Source organism: Poecilia reticulata, linkage group LG5 (genome assembly GCF_000633615.1).
Source record: "Poecilia reticulata strain Guanapo linkage group LG5, Guppy_female_1.0+MT, whole genome shotgun sequence".
In the NCBI taxonomy this organism is placed as follows: domain Eukaryota; kingdom Metazoa; phylum Chordata; class Actinopteri; order Cyprinodontiformes; family Poeciliidae; genus Poecilia; species Poecilia reticulata.
The window spans coordinates 32,947,729-32,973,119 of NC_024335.1; the positions used below are offsets into that span (position 1 = coordinate 32,947,729).

The 25,391-nt window shown below is 39.5% G+C and overlaps 1 protein-coding gene across 5 annotated transcripts in view; it reads left to right on the plus strand.

Moving 5' to 3' along the window:
- The window catches only part of foxp1b (forkhead box P1b), a 361,422-nt gene that overhangs the window by 303,726 nt on the left and 32,305 nt on the right, over nucleotides 1-25,391 (plus strand). For all 5 annotated transcript variants that reach the window (XM_017304814.1, XM_017304815.1, XM_017304817.1 and 2 more), the window contains 2 exons: nucleotides 7,706-7,898; nucleotides 19,940-20,047. In XM_017304814.1, the coding sequence (XP_017160303.1) occupies nucleotides 7,706-7,898; nucleotides 19,940-20,047 (301 nt within the window). The remainder of the gene's footprint in view (nucleotides 1-7,705; nucleotides 7,899-19,939; nucleotides 20,048-25,391) is intronic.

Here is a 25,391-nt window from a genome sequence, read left to right on the forward strand (position 1 = left end):
CAGCCTTATGTTTCAACTAGGAGCCTCAGGTCGTCGAATTTGAACTTGTTGACGGTTCCTCGGACCTTTTTTAAGACTCGTGGAGACAGATCTTTTAAAGCTGTGGCGCCCCGCCTATGGAATGAGCTACCTTGCACCATTCGATCTCTACATTGCATAGACACTTTCAGGAAACAACTTAAGACCCACTTTTTTAATCTTGCTTTTTAGTGTACTACTGTGTTTTATTGTTTGTATGTTGTTTTTAATTTGTTTTATTTTTTATACTTTGTGCAGCACTTTGTGATCCTGGTCTGTGAAAAGTGCTATAGAAATAAAGCTTACTTACTTACTTACTTACTTCTTCTAGTTCAGTCTCTTCAGCTACCTCTTCACCTGACTTATAGATACAGAGAAGTGGGAGGGGAAGGCAAAAGGAGGAGCAGCATCCCCTGATATGGTTGACAAACTTGTGGAAGCACTTCTGCTTCCACAAGTTTGTCTTTAACCAACTAAATCTTCAGTTTGTCTTCAGTCATGGAACTGAGGTGGAAGATAGAACATCTGAGGTTTGAGATGAAAGCTGTTAGTCAGAGGTAGGTGGGATGTCTGTTTGGCTGGGGACAGAAGAGGATTATGATGAGCTTTTTGCACAAATCACAGGTTAAGTGCAAATTTTTTGCCAGTTGACTCGACTATGTTTGCTTTTGCCATCAGATCGCTTATGTGCCAACTCATATAGAATACTATGTGCATTCTGAATAACAAGTTTGTGGGGCTAACAAACTTGTTATTCAAAGTTTGTTAACTTTGAATAACAAGTCAACAAACCTTGTGGAGGCTTTCTACAGCCTCTACAAGCTTGGCTGTAGAAAGCCATTTACAATCTCAGAAGCACAAAGCTGCTGCCAAGAACCACAAACAGACCCCAGAATCTTCACCAGTTATTTGTCTTAAATTTAACTTAAGGTAGTATTAAAAGGGTCTTAAAAGTCTTAAATTCGGCTTCCTGAAACCTGCTGATACCCTGGTTTAGAGCTGACTGAATATTTAGCATTGTTTTTCTGTTAAACAGGTATCCTTCCAAGACTGTCCTATTTTTATTTACATCGATCATCCAATTACCTCTGTCCAGTTTCTTTGTCACTGTCAGAGTAGCATCCCCACAGCATTGTGCTGTCACCTCCATGTTTCGCTGTAGGGATGGTCAGGGTTAGTTTTCCATTATTTAGGGCAAATAAAAGCAGTTTTGATACTAACTGATCAGACCACCTTTTTCCTGGTTACCATAGATGCTTTTCAGTTTAATTTTCTCCTTGTTGGGCAGATCCCAATACAAAATCAGTGAGGCTTGCAGCGTTACTGTAAAAACTTTAATCCTTTTTTACAAGACACTGAAAGTAAAATTTTCTCTTTGTTAAAAAAACTGAATGACGCTTCTTTTCAGTTACCATGACGAGGTACCGGCTTGTCCCCTAAACGATTAGGCCGTCATTCCAGGTTGTTCCATTATGTCCAGCCAGCTTGTTTTTGCTGATATTTAACTGTGTGTCTCCGTCTGACAGCTGTTACAACACTCAGGTTAGTGCTCCCGGCCCCCAGTTTGTCCTCTTATTCTAAACATTTTCTGCTTGACTGTTTGAAGTTATTGATGACCTTTCTGTTTTCCACATCACTAAACCCTTTCATGCTTCAGCGGGTCGGGCCCACAGTGCTAAGATCTAATCTACGGTTTGCAGATAGCTGTTGGCACTGTGTCGGAAGTGATGGGTTGATCTGCTCCGTTTGTGTCCCAGTGATTATGGATTCTAATTTGGGGGCAGTAAATTGCCATGACTTTTTAGACGATTATTTTTATTTCTCTCATTTGAGAAATGTGGATATCAGTATAATTATTTGAAAAGGTCACTGTTAATGCATGTAATCAGAGTCACTGGGATTTTCTTTTTTAAAGCTGAGAAAATGGAAGCATCAAAAGGTTTCCAAACAAAAATTCATTGTAGTACACTAATTAAGAAATTAGTTGTGCCTTTTGGTGCCTGTGATGCTATTTACAGAACAGTTTGATTTCTTTTGTTTTATTTCTTTCTTGGCTGAGACAAATTACAGCAATTGTTCCGCCAAAGCATTGGTCCAAAAGAGTGCATTGGAATTAGATTTTCAAAAGCACAGATAGCACTAATTAAGTATAAACGTATAGATAGCAGGTTTTGAGTGAAAAACAATTCCTCACTTTATCCAGTGTATAATTTGTCTCTCTTGTTGTAAATTCCTTTGACATTAATGTTCAAAGTGTTGGAGGCAGCCAGACGGTATCCGTTATAAATTACTGCAGTGTGCTTGGTTAGGATGTAACTCTCATAAATATGAATTTGATCTGAGCAGTACCCCTTCACACACCCTTTTCCCTCACTTCTCAAAAGCTCATCCTGTTGGCCTGATAAGTTAGTTTTTGTGGCTCAGGTGGTTTGTACGCACAGGAGCTTGGGGGAAGACATATGGCAAAGGTCATCACGCCAAGAATCGAGCCTGCTAAGGCTGGGTCGAGGACTAAGGCCTCCTTAAGTGGGTTGTGCTCTACCCCTGCGCCACCACAGCACTTTGGTCAGTACAGGATTTGTCCCCGATAAAAACTTGATCATGAAGTCAGACGTAGGATACGAACAAGGCACTGAACTTCGTTGTTTCAAGTCAATCTAAAAAGTTCCTATAAGTTAAATTTTTTTTAACTTTTAAGTTAAATGAACACAAAAGAGTAAGTTGACATCACTAAACTAAAAGAATGAGATCAATGTAAAAAGTCCATAACATGAACTATAGCCCAAATACATTTTTTAGAATGTGCGTCCACCAAATTTGGTGAATTTTCAGATATGTTAAGGCCTCCAAAGAGCCAGTTAATTTGACAAAAGAATCATAATATAAATAAGCACTATGATTACAATAGGCCTTCGCAGCTGCCGCTACTCGGGCTTAATTAAGAATAATGTCATACACATTCATATAACAATGACTTGTCCATTAAAAGACAACAAATTACCTAGAATTTACAAAAAACTTTAAAAATTGCAATCAACAGAAATGTTCAGATAACAGCAGAAACGTTATTTAAGATGAGTGAAACTGTCCGAATAACATCCAGGATGTAAACACTTATTGAGTTTGTTGGGATCAGTGATGGTTATAGAGTCTTAGCAGGTAGTGGGAGGATTTAACCAATTCTACATTTAACCAATTCAATGTTCAGACCATGTCCCCTGAACATGGCTATGAACGTTTAGCAAATGTCAAAATAAAATGCCATTAAACTTCTGATAGATGTCTGCAGACATTCAGCGACTAACAAACGTACAGCTAACATTTGCTGCAAACAACACTCTGAGGTTTGTTTAGTCCCGGTTTGTAACTTAAGGTTAATTTTTTGGCCTTTATTTGAAGGTTCTATGATAGGAAAGTTGGGTAATGGGAGAGAAGTGAGACATGCGGCTAAGGTCACCAGACTGGGATTCGAACCTGCGAAGGCCACATCAAGGACTAAGGCCTCCTTATGTGGGTTGTGCTTAACCCCTGGCGTCACCACAGCACCAGTTTAGTAACTTTTTAACCAAACTATTTTTGAGTCCTTATATTACTGTCTGGATGAGTTGTACCTGGGAACGTTCAACACTATTTCATCTTTTCACCAGTTGCATATAATGGCTCTCACTGTAATTCACAGAAGTCCTAAAGCCTTAGAGATGGCTTTTAAACCTCTGCATGAGACTGAAAGAAGTTACTTTATTTCCAATCTGTTATCTTTCTTTAATTGGGTCGTTCCTTAAGTGTGCCAAAAAAGAAAAACACACCAAATCCGAAAGGGGGTAAATATTTTTTTCTGAATACCTTTTTCTGCAGCTCTGTCCATGTGTCACGTGTTTCAATAAAGTGTTTTAAACACACCTTCAGAGGTTACACCACTAGAGAGAGAGTTCCTCTACCTGTACAACATCATTCAAGTTGCCTGAAGACAGTGACAAGACAAATTTGCTGGTAGGATGAAAGCAAAGAATGTGGCAAGCCATGAAGTGCTCACAGAGTAGCGGCACATTGGGGACCGTGTCGTGTAATGCAGCTGACCTGTCAGTGATTGATACGTCCAACACTGGGCTGCTGGTAGTACTTCCTGCCACATTAAGACAGGACATATTTCAGAGCAAAGGGGTGCGGATCAGCAGGCCGGTGATTACGGTAACATAAACAGGGGTGCAGTAAAGGTCCCAGTCGGCTGGAACAATAAACTAATTGCGGTGTCACTGTCCTCCCCGCCATGGTACCGATGCTCCACATGCGAGAAGTAACAGTGCGGTTCAAAGAGCCCAATGCACTGGGGAGCCATTTTTTATTTTGGGGGATGATGGCCTGCAACTGATGTCATTATGAACCCTAAATCAACTTTCTGCTTGCTTGAACATGGTCACCTGGGTACCCAAGGACAAGGACAGGAAAAGGTTGAATAGCTCGGCCTGTCTCTGTGCCAGAGCTACCTGCAGAGGTAAAATTGAGTTGCCAGGGCGGTGATCAATCAAGTGTCCCAACAACATACATTTTTTAAAGTGCTTGTCCATATTTCCCAGTTGTAATAGGCTGGAAGAGTTGTGTTGAAAAATGGAAAGATGAAAGATAAACCAATCTGCACAAAACTGGGCAGCAAAGAAAAAGATTCCACACTCCAATGTCATTATGTTGTCCTACAGTAATCAGATGTAAGGAAACGCAAAATATAATACCCAGGGAGACATTTGTGTAATGATCTTTTATTGTCATTTATGAGGAATCATGAGGTATAGCTGTTGTTGAGATTTCAGGAGGTTAGGGGGTTAGATTGGTGCGAACAAAGAGTAATAAAGTCGGTGGCACGTTGGTCTCAGTCCGTTACCTCTCTCATCACATCGGTCGATCCGCCTTGGTTTCATCTGACAAAACAGCGGAGTCGGAGGGGGTCATCTGGATTGCTGGGTAATTGAGCTGATGTTGGGCTGCCCCGTCAAGCAAACCGGCTAAAAATACATCACCCACTGTCACCGAGAACTGAGTAGGTGTGGGGAGGAAATGATTGCCCCCGCTGTCAGAGCATTGGACACTCACGTTAGTGTTGACCTTCCCCTTCGAAACCCTTTGAAGGAAAAAATAACTTTTACTCCCAAATGTCTTTACACCGCCAAAAACAATGAAGGATCTATAAATATTGCAGCGGGAAATCAACAAGCAGCGTATTAGTATGCCGTAACACAGGCAGCAATGTTAAGCATGTTTAGCCTGTCATAGACGTGCGCTTCGATTAAGGCACATCAAGGCATTGAGGGGAATAAGGGTGAATGCAGGCAGACAGAATAGAGCAAGAGCGGCAAGATACGGGAATGAGGAAAGACGCTCCTTGGAACGTGGAAAGGTTATTGATTTGTCCTGCAATCAGTTCCTGCTCTTTGATATGCAAACGATCTAGTGTGAGTTTACAGCAATCCTATCAGAATCATTTCACAGTTCTTAGCCCCTCACATCTCTTCGGAGTCCTGCGCCTCATTAGGCCAATGTTCTCTATTACCAGCGTAATTAAAATCTTTAGTAGCTTATCATATTAAAAATATTTTTCTGCTGATCGCACTGAGATCTTCACCTCGGTTATTTTTCACAACAGGAATAAATTAAGAATAAGCATTTTGCACACAATGTATTAACAATCTGGCGCTTGAAAGGAGCACTTCTGCTATCTGTAGGGATGTTGATGAGAAGTGGGGGGGTGGGTAAAAGGGGATCATGTGCAAATCATCTTTCATTTGGCAGTGCTCATTTTGAGAATGACTTTAATTAATTGTAATTCTAGATGAATGGTCTCTCCCATTTACTTTGCGGTTCAACCAACCACACATCCACAGGCTTCCTTCACTACACCGAAAATATGTGGCTTGCTTTACAGATAAAAAAAACAATCCAGACACAGAGCCTTGCAGAAGTATTCAAACCCTTTGAAGCCTTTCCATATTTTGTCCCTTTCCAACCTCAGATGTCTGTGTGTTTTTTTGGGTTTTCAAGTGATTAGACATTGAGTTGGGTATGATTGTGCAAAGGTGAAGGATCCACTTTGTTAGAATTATTTTGCGAATAAAGATCTGAAAGATTCGGGTTGCATTTATACTCAATAACTAAGTACCAGCCGACTAACAGCTGCAAGTCTGTTTATGTGTGCGTAAATATCTAGAAACTTAAATTACGCTCCAGTCTTTTATTCAAAATTACTTAATTGCAGTCAGAATGAATGGAGAGTGTCTGATCAATTTTCACATTTTGTTACAGATCTCACTCATAATTATTTTTTAATACAAACTATTTATATTGTATCTCTGTTTAGGGGTATAGTCCTTAACTCCAGTTCCTTGCATTTTTAGTCTTGGCTCTTTTTCCGATATTGCCTTCAGTCCTATTAATTCTGACTAGTTTCTTTTTGTCCACTGAAGAAAAGAATCCCAATAGCATAATGCTCCCACCACCATGTTTCTTAGTGGTTACCATGAGCTCAGGGAGGTTTGCATAGCAGGTTTTCCACTAAGGATGCACTGATATAAAAATTTAGGCCAATATCAATGTCAAGATAGAAATAAAAATAATTTGTTGATATCAGTTTTACTTATTGAACCAATACTAATATGTTAAAAATGACCAATATTGGCCGACACCAATGCAGATACCAACATATGGTCCTCATGACTTTGTTTATTCACTACTGAGGCTGCAATGGACTTTATTCAATGACATGATAGTAAAAAGTACAGAATCTTTACCCCAAAATGTGTGGTGTAACTTGACAAACTGCAGAAAACCTCAACGTGTATGAATACTTTTGCACTGGATCCTCCTAGTCACTTCTGTTTTTTTTGTTTGGACAAAAAGACTGTACCTCATTCTTTGTATCAACTTTATCCTCCTTTCTGTAACGTTCTAAGTCGGAGAATCAGACCTTCCAAAGACGGACACATCTGCCAACTGGGTCTCCTATCTTCATGACACGGAAAGTAGTTTGAATAAACACATCTCAATTCTTGGTCTTAGCCTGAGCGTCCGTCATCACTTGCAGACATTGAAAACATACATCCTGTCGACACCTTTCCAGCAAACAGAAAAATTCCTCCCTGTATTCAGGTGATTTTTACTTTTTTTTTTCAAAGCAGTGCGAGTGCCACAGCGTGCTTGACTCGTTAAATGAGGTTTAAGTCTTCTCTGTCAGTTGGAGGCGGTATGGAGCCTTAAGTATTTTGCACATTAATACGCTCTTGAGAATATTACCCCGGGGTCCTGTATTTCAAGGAGACAGAGGCTGGGATGTTTCCACTGTTGCTATTCTGAAAGTCTTTTGTTTTTTCTTCTTCACATCTCTGTTGTTGGGAGACAGTGACGATGATTATTCAGATTTCATTCCTTGTCTGGATATTAATTTACTCTAGGCATGAAATGTGCGTGAATGCCAGGGATTTGTGTATACAAACACGCTTTGAATCACATTGAAAAAGAAAATGGAATGAGAGATGAAGGAAACGGATGGGAGGGCTGTTGAGATTCTTGTTGTACCCTGTAGTGGAGTATTTCCTAATTAATACTCCAGCTTTGTTTACAGACACTTTGATTTAATTAGGCGATGAAGAAGAGAGTTGGATTAGCTGCTAATTGATTTAATTATCCAATTTGTTTGTCTCAGGCATGATTCCAGCAGAGCTCCAGCAACTGTGGAAAGAGGTGACGAATGCCCACGTAAAGGAGGAGCACAACAACGGCAGCAGCAACAACGGCCACCGGGGCCTCGACCTGTCTTCCTCGGCACCACCAAAGAACCCGGTCCTCAACCAGCATGCTGCCACCAACGGCCAGTACATGAGTCACAAAAGAGATGGGTGAGTCTCGTTTGAGACTACAATGTTAGGTGGTGGAGTACCTTAATACTAAAACATTTTCTTTTATTTATTCTTTCTAAGGATGCATTCACACCCACCCTTTTTAGTCTGCTTTAACTGAACTCTAGTTTGTTTGCCTAGAAAGTCTGGTTTGTTTGGGAACATGTGAATAAGCATTCAAACTAATTCGGACCAATCAAGTGAACTGTGGTCTCCCTAAAAACCTGGGGGTCTGTTCACTTTGAAGTGAACTCTGATGCGGTTCGACTGCATATCTGAACTTCAAGCGGACCAGAGTCTGCCCCAAAATCAGGAAGTGGCATAGTGCAGGGCATTCTGGATAAATACAACCAAAAATAAAATGTGCTAGTCTAGCGCTAGTGGAAGAAATGTCTTGTGGTATTTTACAAAAACAATTGAGAAATTCTCTAACTGCTAAAATCAAACGCCACTATCATGCCCAATCTGTACTTGAAGCACGATGTGTACTGTTGACTTATTTATGCATGCACTGAAGAAATAATTCTGCATTATTCTTAAAATGTAAAGTGTAAAGTTCATATTAACTAAAATACTACATGTCATAAGAGGATCTGTATTCTTGGAAAATATTATACAGAGATCCCTCGCTATAACGCGGTTCACCTTTTGCGGTCTCGCTGCTTCGCAGATTTTTTTGTGCAGTTTTTTTTACATTGCATTGTGTTCTGCATCCTGATTGGCTAAACAGTATCCGAGCTCCTTCTCTACCTGTGTGCCAATAATGTTACGGTATTTAAATATAAGTAATACAGCTTGGCCATTCAGGAGATGGAAACTGAAACTTTGAATGCCAGCTGGAAAAAACTGTGGCCAGATGCAGCGCAAAACCCGATCGGAGGCTCGCTTGACGAGCTCCATCGCTCTGCCGTAGATACAGBTGTGAATCTCGCGGTGCAGGTTGGAGGAGACGCTTTAATGACATGAATCCGGATCACATTAAGGCCCGATTGATGAACACGCACATCCGCTGACCTGAAAACAGGTTTTGTTCTTTGGTTATTATGCTGTATAAWAATTGTAAAAACTAAAGGTAACTACTTCGCGGATTTCACTTATTGCGGATTATTTTCGGAACGCAACCCCCGCGAAAAGCAAGGGATCACTATAATTCTCTTATTGGATAATAATAGCCATAATTTAGTTCAAAGATTATAATTCATTCAAAAATTTGCTGGACTATTAACATGTCCTCTGCTGGACAAACAAAGACCTTATTTTTATAATGATTACATCTTTTATGAGATTAATTAATAGTGTACACTGGGTACAGCAGGTATTCAGACCCCATTAAACTTTCCACTTTGTTTCATTGCAGCCATTTGCTAAATTCAAAAAGTTCATATCACTTCTCATGAATGTACACTCAGCATCCCATCTTCAAATGTAGAATTTGCAAATTAATTGAAAAAGAAATACTGAAATATTACATGGTCATACATATTCAGTCCCTTTGCTGTGGCATTCATATCTATATTCATATGTGTTGTCTGTTTCCTCTGATCCTCATTGAGATGGTTCTACTGCTTCATTAGAGTCCAACTGTGTTTAATTAGACTTGATTAGGAAAGGCACACGCCTGTCTATATAAAGCCTCAGTTCATGAGAATCATGCGGTGGGAACTGCCCGAGGAGCTCAGAGAAAGAAGGTAAAGCAGGTAAGGTTAGGTTGCAGCACTCAAGGTTCCTAAGAGCACAGTGGCCTCCATAAYCCTTAAATGGAAGAAGTTTGGGACGACCAGAACTATTCCTAGACCTGGCCGTCCTGAGCAATTGTGAGAGACGAGCCTTGATGAGAAGAACCCAAAGATCACGGTGGCTGAGCTCCAGAGATGCAGTAGGGAGATAGGAGAAAGTTCCACAAAGTCAACTATCACTGCATCCCTCCACCAGCTATATGGCAGAGTGGTCCAATGGAAGCCTCTCCWCAGTGCAAGACGTATGAAAGCTTGTATTGAGTTAGCTAAATAACACAAGAAAGACTCCCACACTGAGAAATAAGATTATCTGGTCTGATGAGATGAATGCTGAACTTTTTGGTGGTAATTCTAAGCAGTATGTGTGGAGAAAACCAGGCACTGCTCATCACCTGCCCAATWCAATACCAACAGTGAAACATGGTGGTGGCAGCATTATACTCTGAGGGTATTTTTCAGCTACAGGGACAGGACGACATGGTTGCAATTGAAGGAAAGATGAATGTGGCCAAGTACAGAGATATCCTTCAAGAAAACCTCTTCCAGAGAGCTCAGGACCTCAGATCAGGCCGAAGGTTCACCTTCCAACAAGATGATGACCCGAAACATGCAACTAAAATAACAGCGGAGTGGCTTTGAAACAACTCTGTGACCATTCTTGAATGGCCCAGCCAGAGCCCGGACAGAAACCCAGTTGAGCATCTCTGGAGAGACCTGAAACTGGCACCACCAAAGTTCACCATCACCTGATGGAACTGGAGAGGATTTGAAGGACGAATGGCAGAGGATCCCCAAATCCAAGTGTGAAAAACTTGTTGCATCTTCCCCAAGAAGACTCGTGGCGGTCTCTGTGCCAAATCTCTGTATTCCTTTAGCACATGCACAAATGAGCCAATACTATGCATCGTGCAGTGACAGCCACTCCATTTTTTTTTTTTACATTTCGTAAAGAAGAAAGTTGTTCTCAACGTCTATATTTTTTTTTTTTAGTTTGTTTTCTTCTGTGGGTCTTGGTGCAGCGCCACCCCAAGAGAGAAGAGGAACATGTTTCTCAAAGGATTTGGTTTGTTTGACACAGTGCAATATGAAAGCAAACCGCACCAGCAAAAAATGTAACAAATGTTGCAATTTTGGTCCCCAATCACCATAATCCTCATATGTTCAGAGATTTCTCAGTTATGAAAATGTGTGTATGTTTTTATTTTTTCAAGGATTCACAGTCGTTTTCTGTTCTTTTGCACATGGTTTTGTTTCAACTCCTAGTGAGAATAAAGTCCTCTAGCGGAACATACACAGCTGAAATGCTTACTAAAAAGGAAGTCTTAGACTTAATATTAATTTCCTTTTTCCACTTTGCATTCATTTGCCCCAGTCTTTTCAGAAAAGAAAAAAAACACATTACCTCATATCTCAGGAATTTGTTGACTTGCAGACACATAATGTTATTTTCTGTATTAAATGAAACATAATGAGAAAAGAAAGCAATCATATGACTGAAGGAGAAAACAAACTTGGCACGCATTGTAACATCCAAACACAGATAAATCATCTATGAGAGGCATTTGATTCCGAGTAGAGTGTGTATGTGAGAAAGAGGACAGAAAATATGTCTTTAAGGAAGGAATTAATTTGGCATTTACACGTTGGCTTGTTTTCTTGCACAAAACATTTGATCTTAGAACTGTCAACGAGGAGCCTCCATGCACCATGAGCTCACCGCTGAACATCTGACTTGTGTTTCAGTGATCAAAACCTAAGTGTCAGTATGAAAGTGGTGCAGATGAAAACATATTTAGCAAAGGAAGTCAGGTGGCCTGTGGAGGTGAAGAGGTTGCGGGAAGCTGGGGGGAGTGATCATAAAGAGGATGTTCTCTGGATAGCCAAGGGAGAAAAATAAAATAAAAAACGATGCCGGTCATATTAATTCACAAATCCATACAATGGAAAAAACGGCACTCAGGCATTCTACTGCATGGTAAAGGGTTAAAGAGGTTGTGAAAAGCCTTGAAATTACTTGACTTTGTTTGTTTCATCTAAAAAATTTTAAGTCCCATCCTTTGTATAATTGTATTCATTTGGGAGAAAAAAAATTATCAGAAATGTCTTTTTGCGAGAATAGCTGCTGCCTCTGAAATTCCATTTGAACATAAGCCTCAAAAAAGTATTTTTAATTTGCACATTTTTTAGTTTTTTAATACTTTCTAGCAACTTCAAATGAACAATCTATGGCTTTCTGTGGGAATAAATAATATGCAACACTAGTGCCACCATCACAGCAAGGATAAGTAGGGCTAAAAATGTTCAAAACCAGCTATATTCATCAAAACTATTTAGCTGTTAGCAGTAAGCCATCAGGTCTTATTAGGAAAAAGACTTGTGTCCTACAATTGAAAACGTAAACATGTAGAGTTTTCTTCTTACTGTAACTTTGTAGTTTGTCAAGATCGAACTTCTCAGCAATGATAGAAAAAGTGCATCGGTGTAACCGCCTCTCATGTCAGTTCTTACAGCCTAATTCTTAATTGCTGTGTGGGGTGTACAACGAGTTTTTCAACTTCTGCTTCTCTTCTGGCTAATCTTTCTACAAACTAGTGCTTTATCATCCCCTAAGAGGCTGAAGTGTGGTTGTTTGGTTGAGGAACACATATTATGAACAGGAGCAAAAGATATTTGTAGGTTTAAGCGGCTTATATACAAGTACTCCTATACATAAACAAGTCAAATTCGCAAGTACTTTGGAAGACAATTCTGTGGGCCTATTTTTCACTAAAAGGCTTTAAAAATCTTCTTGAGGACATTATGAAGTGCTACAAAATAAAATGCAATAAAATGTACTACCTTAAGCAGAACATTTGAGGACTTGGTTCTTTCAAAAAGGTTTTAGTACAGAACGTATGGTCAAATCATTACAAAAGGAAATTTGTCCATGGAAATCTCAGTTCTGAGACCTACATTCTAAAGAAAACCATGGGTGCACCAATACATTGCCCCCAATTTACTTCATTTCCGGAGACTAGCAATTGACCAATACTTGCATCCATCCATTTTCTTACGCACTTATCCCATTGGGGTCAGGAAGGGCGCTGGTGCCTATCTCCAGTCAATGGGTGAGAGGTGGGATACACCATGGACAGGTCATCCGGTTCATCACAGGGCCAATACTTGCATGTCAAACCAATCTTATCTACCTCTGCAGATACCTTCTTTTTGTCAAAAAAATAAAATAAAATTTCTAAATTGTGATGTTTCTATTAAATAAGAAAAATGTTAAGTTTGTTCACTCATCATTAAAACAAGCCATCATCCTCCTACCACTTCTTATCGTCCTCTTCTTTGTGGTTTATGCCAGTAGTAACATCTGGTTGTTGATCACGTAACTTGTGTTATGTGACAAAAGTATTTCCATTGCAGTTTTGTGACATAAAACAAATTTTGATAAGGCCAAAAAAACACCTTTCATAGTGCCAAGATATTTTATCAAAAAATTGCACAATTTTTTTTTCCAGATTAGCGGGTTTCCACGAAGCAAACATATTATTGAAATGTTAAATTGCCCAATTATGTGGTCAATGGAAATGCAGCTTGTAGGCGGCTAAAAAGCTGCATTGTACGCTTGTAGGGGCCTACAAGCAGTTAACTAAAGTAGCTAAGTTGTCCCAACTTAGTCATTTTGTCACTAAAGCCCCTTTCGAACTGCAGAGCTGGAAATGTAAATAACATTTTTCCAATGAACCGATCAGAAGTCATTTAGGCTGTAAACGAGGAGATTTCCACATGTGGCGTTGCTCCGGTAGTTCAGCTGCCCGCGAGTCCAGCTCAGAGACAACATTCAGATGAGTGATGTTTTTTTAATTAAATGTAAAGCTGAGGTAAATGTTTCCCTCAGCTTCCTCACTCATGAGCACATACAGAAAAAGCGGGACGGGAGACCCACGAAGAGAACTGTTCTGTGGCCGCTGGGGAGATCGCTTCGGTAGCTTTAGCAACAGGTCGATTTATGCAACATATTCTGCTGAATGCAAAACGACCAGGGCCATAGCACCAATGGGACCAGGTCGAACCGAGCCGGGCCGGGCCAGGCCGGACCCTGCAGTGCAAAAAAGGGTTTAAGTAACAATTCAGACAAAAAAGCTGATCGATACAAAAACTGTACCGGCCAAAAATCTGAATCAGCATGTCAGGTTTTTTAGATATCAGTGACCAGCTGCAATCAATGCATCCCTAAGCAAAACCTCGTAATTCAAACAGAAATCATCTCTGTGACTCTCCAATCCTGTAAATGCTATGTGTAGTAGTATTACAACAGCTCTGGTAGATTTCTATTATTTGCTGCTCTTTGATGTATAAACTGGAGGAAAGTCAAATCTAAGCATTCGTTGTTGCATCAATAAACCCACAGGGTTCCGGCCCTTCATTGTCAAACTGAATGTGTTTTGACAAATCGCTTGAGGACGATATTGACTTACCAAGTCCATCACACATTGTCGCTAAAGCAAGGTGAGCCTTGATGGCAGCAAAAGGCAGGAAGCAACCCGAGGTTGAAGGCTCCATGAAACATAAGAAAAGACATAATGCAAGAGCTGGCAGCACCGCTGCCTCGCGCCGACTGTCAGAGATTAAAGAAGATGTCAGTGGCAGTTTAACACGAGCTTAAGTGAAGAAGGCAGTCTTGGTCTGAATATTTTTGGAGCATCTTTAGATCTGTCAAAAAAAACGAGCAGGTGATTCTCCCCACACCCATCTGTTCAAGGAAGCGAATTACCCATGCGGACTTTCAAAACGTGCAAATTACCAGGAAAGCTGTGCTGGAATAAAGTGAGCTACAAAACATTGCCCCATTAAGTGCCGCATGATGCTAATTTAGATCCATGCACAACCAATAATCCTTTCTCGTTTTAATTTTGGCAACGCATAAATCACGCAAGTATCAAAAACGTCCTGGCTCTCTTTTGATGATGCGTGCTCAGTTCTAATCAAACTCCATGGGAGGAAGAATGAAATATTATTAAGTATGATTATTCTAAGCAAGGCTCTGAGAAGAACGTCTGTGTTATAATCCTGGGATTTGAATAATCAGGTTGAAGATAATGGGGCTGGGCCGATCCTGGGCGTAAATAGAGAACATCCACTCATCCTCCCAGCACTGAACTTAATGAACTTTTAATTTATGCAGCTTTGCGTGAGTTCCTGTGTCATGCAACAGAAACAAGCTTCTCTGCAAGACAGGGGCCCCCGGTTTTTCCTTCCTTGACTGACTTCAGATTAGTTTACAGAAGGCCCTAAGTACCATGTACTTAGTTTCATGTGTCATATAAAAATCTGCCCAGGCACAACGACGCCTGCAACTAAAACCTTTAAGTGCATCCACAGGAATCACTCACGGGGCTTTGCACTTCCGTCTTAAAGAAGATAGAGAAATTCAATCACAGCTCGACTTGACACACACTGAAGACAAGGCACGTGTTCCTCCTGCTTTTAGTTGTTGCTAGGAACACGCCGGCAGAGGCAGGAGGCGGGGAGGTGTGTTTGTCTAAATAACGTCCCTGATACAACCCAGAGCCCGAGTCACTTTATCTGTCAGGCGGTGTTGTTTCCCTGTCAATGAATGCATGATGCATAGATGGCGATATACCCCAGTGATCGGGGTCATCTTTATTCACTGATTTGCTTATTTAAATCAAATGCCTGATCTGTATCTGACACCAATTCCCAATCCAGAGCTGCATCAGCTTTGCAAGGAGGGAGGTAATGGGGGGGGTATCTTCACAAAGCACTTGGCCCATTTTACTTCCCAACAACCATCAGTAACAACAGCTCAGGGACTGTAACACAGCAGTCTGTTAAGGAGATAAATAATCAGATTTGGCAGCGCTTCCCATCTCTCTCGCTCATGCCTTTCATTTGTCTTACACAAGAAAAAAAAAGCTAATTAAATCATTTAGGGTAAAGCTTGCAGTGGTACCAGAAGGAGGAAAGGATCCAGGAAAGATCTGGAACATTAAAGAGGGAGTGAATCAGAGGGGGAAGAATATAAACCTGAACCTGATGTATCGACAGGGCCCTCTATCTGACTTCAATATTCCCTTCTTCCTGACTGTTTGAGTCCATCAGAATGGGAGGCCGTAGATCTTGACTTATTTATGGCCCAAATTGTCCATTCAAAGTAAGTGGGCTTGAAAACAGCTGGCCTCCAACTGTTGGAATCGTCTTACATTCTCTTCTTTCCCCCTGGACGCTTTTGCACCTCGTCAGAGTCTATGTGGACATCCTGGTCCTCTAAAGGAAGCTGAAGGCAATGGAAGTTTTCACGTCATTAGAGTATTTTTCAACAAAGATGCTTTAAAATAAAAAAATAGAGGGTTATTATTTAATGTTTCATGGTCTGGAAATTGATTGAATTTCAACATTTGGAGGAAAAAAGAGAAAAAGTATAGAATTTGGGGGGAAACAAATACCTGTAATGAGAGTGTAATGAGTTCCTGCAATATTTAAATGCTGAAATTTTTCTCGTCAAAATAAAGTCTGTCTCATGGAGGGTCATCTAGTCAGTCTGACACTTTGTCCCATGTGGTAACTCTTCCTTTAACCTTCCCTTCATCATTGTTTTAAGCAAAGGTGTAAAAAAGTAAACATTGAAATTTGATAGTTTTCTTTCATCTAATTTCTAAGTTTGAGATTCTTATTTTGAAGTAAGAGAGGAATGTCCTTGAGTTGCCCTGTTGTGTAATTAGGAAAGCCTTTTGGAAAAACCTTCGCTTCTTTTGAATTGTTTGTGTGGCAGCATTTTTTGGTACAAAAGAGTCCTATATTTTAACACTCTTTAGCTCAAAACCAAATTTACTGTGGACTTCCAGTATTCTCGGAGGTTAGGGACTGCTGACTCCGGTAAATAGCTGAAGTAGTGAAATACTTAGCAATACTTTTAAAAATGCTTATAACTACCTATTTTAATAGCTAATAGGTGTTCCTTTTCGCTACTACAGGAGAGTCCACAGTACTTAGACTAATCAAACTTGGGCTCTGTAAAACCTTTACTCTGTTTTGGAAAACCAAATAAGTTTTCTCTAAAACTTTGTTTAAACTTTCTCATGAACTCAATATATTGGGCTGTTTATATCTTCTTTTTGTTTACCTGTTTCTAAAAGATTAAAAAAGTAAATTAATTAAAATTTAAATAGCATCACAATTTTTTTGCCACCTTCAGATTAACTTCAACACTAGTTTGGTTTTTGAGTCTCCTGCTAAGAACATAAAAGTAATGCTCAGTATTTCACATTTCAAAAGTGATCCATTTTAGTTGAAAACCCTGATTTAATCTGATCCTGTACCACCAAAATCATAGTTCCTAGATTAGTTCTTAGATGTCAGTGGCAGTTTGAAACAGAAACAAACTGCCACTGTTTGTCAAGCCTTCTGTTTCTGTTTGAAACCTCTTCAGAGAGGCTTGAAACATATTTTTTCGTCTTTCCAGACAGACTGAAGGTAAAGCTCACAAACTACATATTTAGATATTTGAGAAGACTTAAGTATTAAATACATTGAGTGTAGCAAGAAAACAGTAAAACATCCTTGTACCACACAGAAGCTACCTCAGTGTTTTGTTTTGTGATTTGTGAAACATTGTCGTATTAAAACTTGACTTGAGTGAACACATCTTCGAGATGAATGTTCTTCACTAAATATTCAGAATGTTAATTGGTCTAATTGCTAATTGGTCTCTAAGGATTAAATTTTGAATTGGTACGTGGGTTTGAGCGCTGGTAATATCAACCTGCCGTATTTGATCTGTGATGTTGCTATCACAGGTCAACTACAAAACCCTGAAAAAACAGCGGTTACCTAGAAAAATTGCTGTTTCTAGCGAAACAGCCGTGAGAATGCATATTTGCAAAATGATTGCTGCAGAAAATGCCAGAAAAAGCAGAACAAAGCATAAGAACCTGAAATATTTGAAAAAGCTGAAAAGTAAAACATAGCAAAAGAAATAGCAGAAATTAGCAGAGCCAGAAATTAGTATAAAGCCTGAAATAGTTGAAAAAGTTGAAAAGTAAAACAGCAAAAGAAATAACACAAAGTAAGAAAAGAAGTAGAACGTTTTGATATTTGAATTGTTTAAATTGATTAAAGTTTGCAGAAGGTCTTTATAGACAGTAAAAGCAGAAGGCATATCAGAAAGGTAGACAAGCAGAATGCTGACACACAGATAGAAACGGAGCACAACAGAGAAATACATCGAAGGAATAGGAGAAGGTGTGACATGTCTGTACTCCAGAAGAGTTTGACAGAAAAGAGTAAGACCTGTAACAAAGAAAGTAATACAGTGATCCTTCGTTTTTTGCAGGGGTTGGGTTCAGAAAATAACCCGCGATAAGTGAAATCCGCAAAGTAGTTACCTTTAGTTTTTACAACTATTATACAGCATAATTAAATACTCTACATTGAAACCAAAGAACAAAACCTGTTTTCAGGTCAGCGGATGTGTGTCTTCATCAATCGGGCCTTAATGTGATCCGGAGTCGTGCCATTAAAGCGTCTCCTCCAAGTTGCCCTTGAGATTCACAGCTGTATCTACGGCAGAGCGATGGATCTCGTCAAGCGAGCCTCCAGTCGGGTTTTGCGCTGCAAAAATCGTCAGTTATTAGAGTGTATACTCTAGCAACTGACAACAGTTAGAGAATTCCACTGTAAACAACAATCTGTAGCACATTTGATGTAAATTCCGTTATTTTATCTCTGTCTAGGCACCCACTGTTCAAAACGTCTCTTCTGCTACCAGCCAATCACAGCACTTTGTGCTCTCTGATTCCTTGCACACGCTGCATTTTAATATTTTGTTAATACAGAATTTAACCAACAAGCCTCCCTTCAAAGAATGGAAAAATAATAGATCTTTTTAAATTAAAAAGCAGCGTCACCTGCACCAGCACATTTCCTTGTTAAAAACTCATTATAATTGGTTGTCTGCCATCTATTTATCAGCTGTATCAAGACAGAGGTCTTAATGTGAATGCATAATTCATAATTGAATTTAAAAAATCAGATTTTTGAAAGAGGCAGAAAAAAAATTCACTAACCAGGTTTATGAATGCTCGACTGCTTCCTAATTGCTACAAAATTATCGCATGTAATGAACAATGTGAACTCTTAAGTAAGTAATTATAACGCAAGGAAACCTGAGCTGACCTAAAATGTCCTCCTTGACATGCAGCTTTGCGAACGCTGACCCAAATGATGCTTTAATTTAAATGCTTGTTTAATCATGTCAAATAAGCACAATCTTGTCATTTCCATTTTTATTTGCTGATTTTTTACATCTTGTTTTTTTAACCATACCACATGACTCGTGGTATCCAGCTAATCCAGCGAAGTGGTTCAGGACAAATTGGGCATTATTTCTTATTGAATACATGCATATCAATGAGGTAGGGTTATTCTCATGTGGGGAACACAACAGTTTGTTGTGCCATGAATCTCCTTATCTTGTCCTTCTGTCTTAAAGCGGGCTCACACTGGAGGAGAAGCAGCAGCAGTGTGCTTCTGGCTCACTCGCCATCCGCCAGAAACACAGGTGGCAGCAATGTAGGCCAGTCCCCCAGGCTCTTGTATCTGAAAGTTGTGTGTCTTGTGTCCATATGGCTGCCTGTCCCGCCTTTCTAGCAGACACCGCTGCCTCTTCTCAGTTCTGATCGTGGTTAGCTGTGGTTCCGCACTTCTGCGCCATATGGAAGATGTTGTAATGTTTGTTTTTCAGCGACATTCCCACTATTTAGACTGATAGTACCGATCTATCCCAGTAGGCCCGTTCTTGTCAGCCCCCCCAGGTGACATGAATTGGGTCGGGAGATAAATTGGTGCCAGGTGGGGATGTTTACATCTTCCCTGCCTTGTGGAAGGCTGTCACAGGTCTTCCCCAGGCGGGGGGGTGAGGGGGGGGGGCTCTTAAATGTGACACAGTAGGTAGGGAAGAGATCGTCCCGATTGAAGTGAATTGCAATGTGGTTCAGTGATTCTAAATAATTATGTATTGATCCGGTCAGGCCCACACAATGAGTGTCACCCTATTTTTAAGCAGGGAAGAGTAATGATCGCACAGGTAAGCCGATTCTGGGAAAGGCCAAAGTTCACAGATCAAGTAGAAGTCAAATTTTTTTCTGTGAAAACAAGACAGAGTACACACATAGAAGATTTGGATTAACAACAGAAACGGTCATCTTTGACATTTTGTCTTTTTTTTCCTCGACCTCTGAGTGAAAAGAAATTGAGATTGTTTTCCTTTTTTTTCAATCAGAAGTTTCTGTCTTGCAGGTCAGTCCTGGAGGAGCCATCCCCCCACAGTCACCCTCTCTACGGCCATGGCGTCTGCAAGTGGCCCGGGTGCGAGGCTGTTTTTGATGATTTCCAGTCATTCCTCAAGTAAGTAAAGCACCGCAGTCAGAGGTATGTTTTCTGTCTCAGTTTGTTTGTCTTTTTTTAGGGAGCGGGGGGGTCGATTACATGTTTTGTGACCCCTGGCTACTCAGATGCACTGCAGGTGCAGCCGGTTGTTATTCCTCAGTCTGGGTTAGCCTGCTCTGGAAAAGGGCAATGCGGTGGGGACTCCTTCTGGGAACTGCATGGGCCTCTAATTCCTGTGATAAGTGCAGTTCCCATGGTGACCAGGGGTCATTTTTCCCAAACAACGGTGGGATGTTTATCTGTGGCAGCTCGCGCTCGGGGAGCCCTGCCTGTTTGCCCTTGTCACCAGTGCTTTCAAAATTTTTATTTTAGTTTGCCCTTTGTTTGGCTCATGAATCTCCTACCTTCCATCTGAGCCCTAAGTTTTCTTTCTGTTTTTATTTTTATTTATTTTTTTTACCATAAAATCAACACTAAACCAGCATTTGCTTTGGGCTTAGCAGGTCCTGGCGCTGAGGCGATCCACAAGTGTTTTTGTATTAAAAGATGTTAAGATGACAGGAAATTTAAAAGTATTACTGGATAATTATGTTACTGGAAGATATTGCAGACATTACTTAAACCCACAACTATAGTTTTGAAAACAACAAATCAAAAAAATACAATTTAAACACAGGCCATAGATATGGAAACGTAATATTTGTTTAATGAGAATATCAATGATGTTATCTGTGTTGTTTTAGCATAGATAAATTCAAATATTTTAAGTGGTTTAACATTTAAATTTAAGATTTTAAGGAGCTGGCAAGTTTACTTTGTAAAAGTTCAAAGAACAATCTTCATAGTTGGATTGTTTTGTTACCATAGCAACTATTTGATGCTGTCAGTTTAACTTTTGAGTTTGAGCTCTGTTTGCTCACAAATACATCTCAGCAAATTACAGTTATTACTGATTGCTTTTAAGATTTGGCAAATAAACAACGCCCCCATGACTCAGATTTCACTAAATCCATGGTGAAATGCTGTTGGTGATGCTGATGCTCGTAGCAACAAAAGGGACCCATACGTCAAATTCTGCTCAAGGCTTCATACAACCTTGGACGTGTCCTGCATGATGAGTTAAATCCACTGTACTGTAGGCCTCTGCCGGACACAGAGGGAGAAATGGAGAGATTTAATTTATGTGGCTTTAGTAGCTCTCTTTGTGTCTAGTGAGTTTTTAACAAGGGCCACAGAGACTGTTTAGGTTGCTCGAGCCTTTTTTTTGTGATGTCCACGTGCAACAACTCTGCCTGGCTGTAAGTAAACAAAGCATTTGATATGACGCCTTTTGATGCACCGTGTTGCTGCAAAAATGACAAAAATAATGATAAAAGAATAAAACCAGTGTGCTGCAGGACTATGAGGCAAACGCAAAAGCTCCTCCACGGGCTGAACCACCGGCTCACTAATCCACCGTCTAACCCGAAACGCATACATAAACTTTTATCAAGACACAGGGACACATGCTAGGCAACATGTGAGATGTAAACGCACATGCCACACATAATTCCTTGTGCACAAAGATATATAATTCTCACTGCACTCTCAACACGCTTACATAAATTAAAGCTATTTAATTTATGACTGTGTGATTGTTTTTCTCGTGTCTGTCTCTCTGTCTGCTAAAGAGAGAAAGTTATTGATTTAGTCCGGTATATGGGTCTCATCTAGCCCCTTTTTTGAAAGACAATTTTATTTACAGAGTTTATATTTTATTTAGTGTTTTTGGTGTATTTATTTTGGATATTTAAAATGTCTTCCAGTGCCAGAGTTAAATGTTGATCCTTCTTCGAGAGAAGATCAACAAGCATTATTATGTCATTTCCATTGTACTACTTGAAAATGGTCTTAAAACAAAAACAGTATTGTTTATTGCATACTATATTACATTTGCTGGACAATTTATTGTCCTGCAAATTTGTTAACATGACAGGCCTCTATAACTAATCCTTTCTTTAAGCAATTCTACGGCACTTTGTGTTGGAATATCGCATATGATCCCCCTGAAAAATACTCTAAACTTGTACACAGAGCTATAGTCCAGTCTGTTAGCATCTTTGCAATCTGTACTGTATCAGTGATGCGACTCTGTCCAGCCTAACATGCCTGCCTAGTTCCTGGTTTACTGATCAATCTGGAAACCCAATGCACAACAATGCCATGGTAACAGGAGAGGGTGAAAACATCTGCAGCAGTGGCAGCAGATCAATGGCTTGCTGTCACCTCGTATTAGTTGTGCCTTAAGCAAAACATGACATGATTCTGTTATCCAAAAACAAACTGTCAGCTCATAGAGAAAGTTATTTCGAGTGGCGAAAAAACGTGTGAACTTCCTCAACATCTTGAATCTTCTTTTAATCGTTTTCATAAATCTTTTTTGAACCTCCTTATCACATCAGAACGTACAGTCGCCTCAGTTCCTGTCTCGGGGAAAAGAAAAACTGTGTGTTCTTACTTTCATTTAATAAACATCCTGCAATACATAGTTATTAAAGCATGTGCTCATGTTTTTCCCACAAAGACGGGCACACTTAAAATCAGGGAGTGTCAGTGTAAATCTATCAGTATTTATTGTATTCTGACATTGCCTCACCCTTTGTTTATAGAACTAAGGGAGAATTAAAGTTGTTGTGCCCGGCAGAGCTCTGCCTGGAAAAACCCCCCCAAAAAACTAAGTGCACTCAGCTCTTGTTTTTACAAGTGTTTTATCATGGCAACATCTTGTTTACTTTAGTTGCCTGCTCAAACTGCTTGGAACATGTTAAGAAAACATTTGGGAGGAGAGTCTCCACAAAGCCGCCTTTGTTCGACAGTATGAGCTGCTCACCAAGGTGTTAACGCTCCAAACCTTAAGCTCTTCCACATGAAACCTGGCACTGCAGGCTTCTGACAAAAAACAGGATTCCAAATCAAAAACAAAAAAAGGAGTACATCAGACTTTCTAATGCTGCTTCAGAAGTCTCTCAAGGTTGGAAGTCCAACCGGAGAGAGACCGCGGCGGCGCAGAGTCAGCGAAACGCCGTGGAGATGGAAAGATGAGGAGGAGCTCCTAACGTGGAGCAGATTTCAGTGCACAGGCCAACAGCAACAACCAACAGTGGAACCGAATGTTGCTTTAAACAGCATGTGTATTTGTTTTATATGTGAAGAAAAACATGGCATACCTATGCTGACTATCTTGATAAAAATGAATGCTCTAAATCCGTCCACACCCCCAACCCCCTATGTTCCAGGTGGGAGGGGATGGGGATCCGAACCCAGTGGGGTTTTCATCGAAGGTCAAGACCCCTTTTCTCTGTAACGTCCAGTTAGAGGTCAGAGAAACACTACAGTGCCATCTAGTGATGTGAACCACATAAAAACTTCCCGATTCAAAACCAGTGAGCTTTTTCAGCCTAGCAACTCTGAAAGAAAATCAAAATAAACCCAAATGAAAGCATAAACTTAACATTTTAAATAGGAAATTCTAATGCATTTAAAATCTAATACCTCTGTATAGTTGTGTGCATTTAATTTAAATCCCAACCAGTGAGCAGTAAGGAAGATAAAAACATTTCTCAGAGATGGCTTCAAACCCGATGCCCTGGTTCATGTGAGAGAGAGACAGAGTTTTTGATTTTTAATAATTCATTAATTTTTCAATAAATACGTTTCACAGCCAATAGAACAAAAATAAAAGAAGCATACTTATACCATAGAATAAATCCGTCCAAAAATTTTTTCTCCTTTTACCACACTACAAATTACTTCTCTGTAACTCCAGATGTGACAAAGTATCTAAGTCTGAGACTGATCTATGAAAATTAAATTCAAGCAATAGCCTAATAACCATGTTAACAAATGAAGAAACCACATCAATATTCAACTCTTCCTCTTTCTGCTTATATACACGGCCGTTTTAGCCTGTCCTAAATAAAAATGTATCAATTGACATTTACCCTTTCACTGCGTGTACATTTAAAACCACAAATAAATATATGTTGAAAACTTCCCCACATCTCTTGAAGATTGTTCAACAGATGTGGGACGAACACAGTCAGAAAAACACTTTTTCTCTATGTTCACAATAAATTTGAACATAGATTTTTTCTCTACAGCAGGATTAATAGAAAAAAAGTGGTAACATTTATTTGAAGGGGTGTGAATAAGACTGACATGACGCTGTCATAAACATGACATAACGTCTGTCATGAACATCAGTAAGTCTTTATGAATATTTATGACTGTTGTCATAAAGTGTCATTCGGTAAATCATGACACTTTTAATACAAAGTTGACATTATTCAAAATGTCTTTGTTACGACAACTTGACATTAACCAAGAAATCATTACTGATATAAATGTGTCATAATAGTAGTCATAATGATTTAATTATTACACTATCAAAAGCTTTACCAAAACAGCGATTAATATTTCCACTCCCTGAAATAAAGCGAAACAAGTAGCACCAACAATAAAGATTTCATTAAGCTTTATTACACTGTCAAATGATTTAATAACAGAGTCGATAACAATTTTTTACATCAACTAAATTGGAACAAATAGCACCAGTTATGAATGTGTTATTACAGTGTCATTAATATTATCTTTTACCTCAAGTAAAGTGAAACTAGTAACAATGATAAAGATATCATTTAGTGTTATTACAGTGTCATTAATATTAACTCTTACTTCAAGTAAAGTAAGTTTACTTTACTTGAAGTAAACTTACTTAGCAACAATTAGGGTAATTGTTGCTACCCTAATCCTAGCAACAATGATAAAGATGTCATTTAGTGTTATTACAGTGTCAAATGCTATGCTAACAGAGTCATTGATATTAAGTCTTACCTCAAGTGAAGTGAAACACACTGGACTGCTTCTAACTACCATCATAACTGTAGAACAAACCCTTTATGCATTGGAATAAAACAAAAGATCACTTGTTCTAAGATAACAGAGGGTTTAACGTCTGGTCAGTATGTTGTTACTCTGAATTACTGACTGAAAAACTAAAACAGAATTACTTATTCTGTAACTTAAGAAAATAGGTGCTTTCAACAGTAATATTTTTGCTTTGATTGTGTCAGCCATCTCCTTCGTTATAGTCTTCCTCTAATGCTCTGAAAACAGGAGATCTTCTTCTTGTCTTCATTTCTTGGAAGCAGCTCTTTGAATGTGTCCAGAAATGCTCAGAAATTACAGCTGTTCTTGCTAATAGTTAATCATGTTGAAAGCCTTTTCATGAATTCACACGTGGTGAATCTCTTCTGGACATTCTCATAGTCGGTGACAGTGTTGTGTTCAAGACCACCTAACCCGAGACCGAGACAAGACAAAG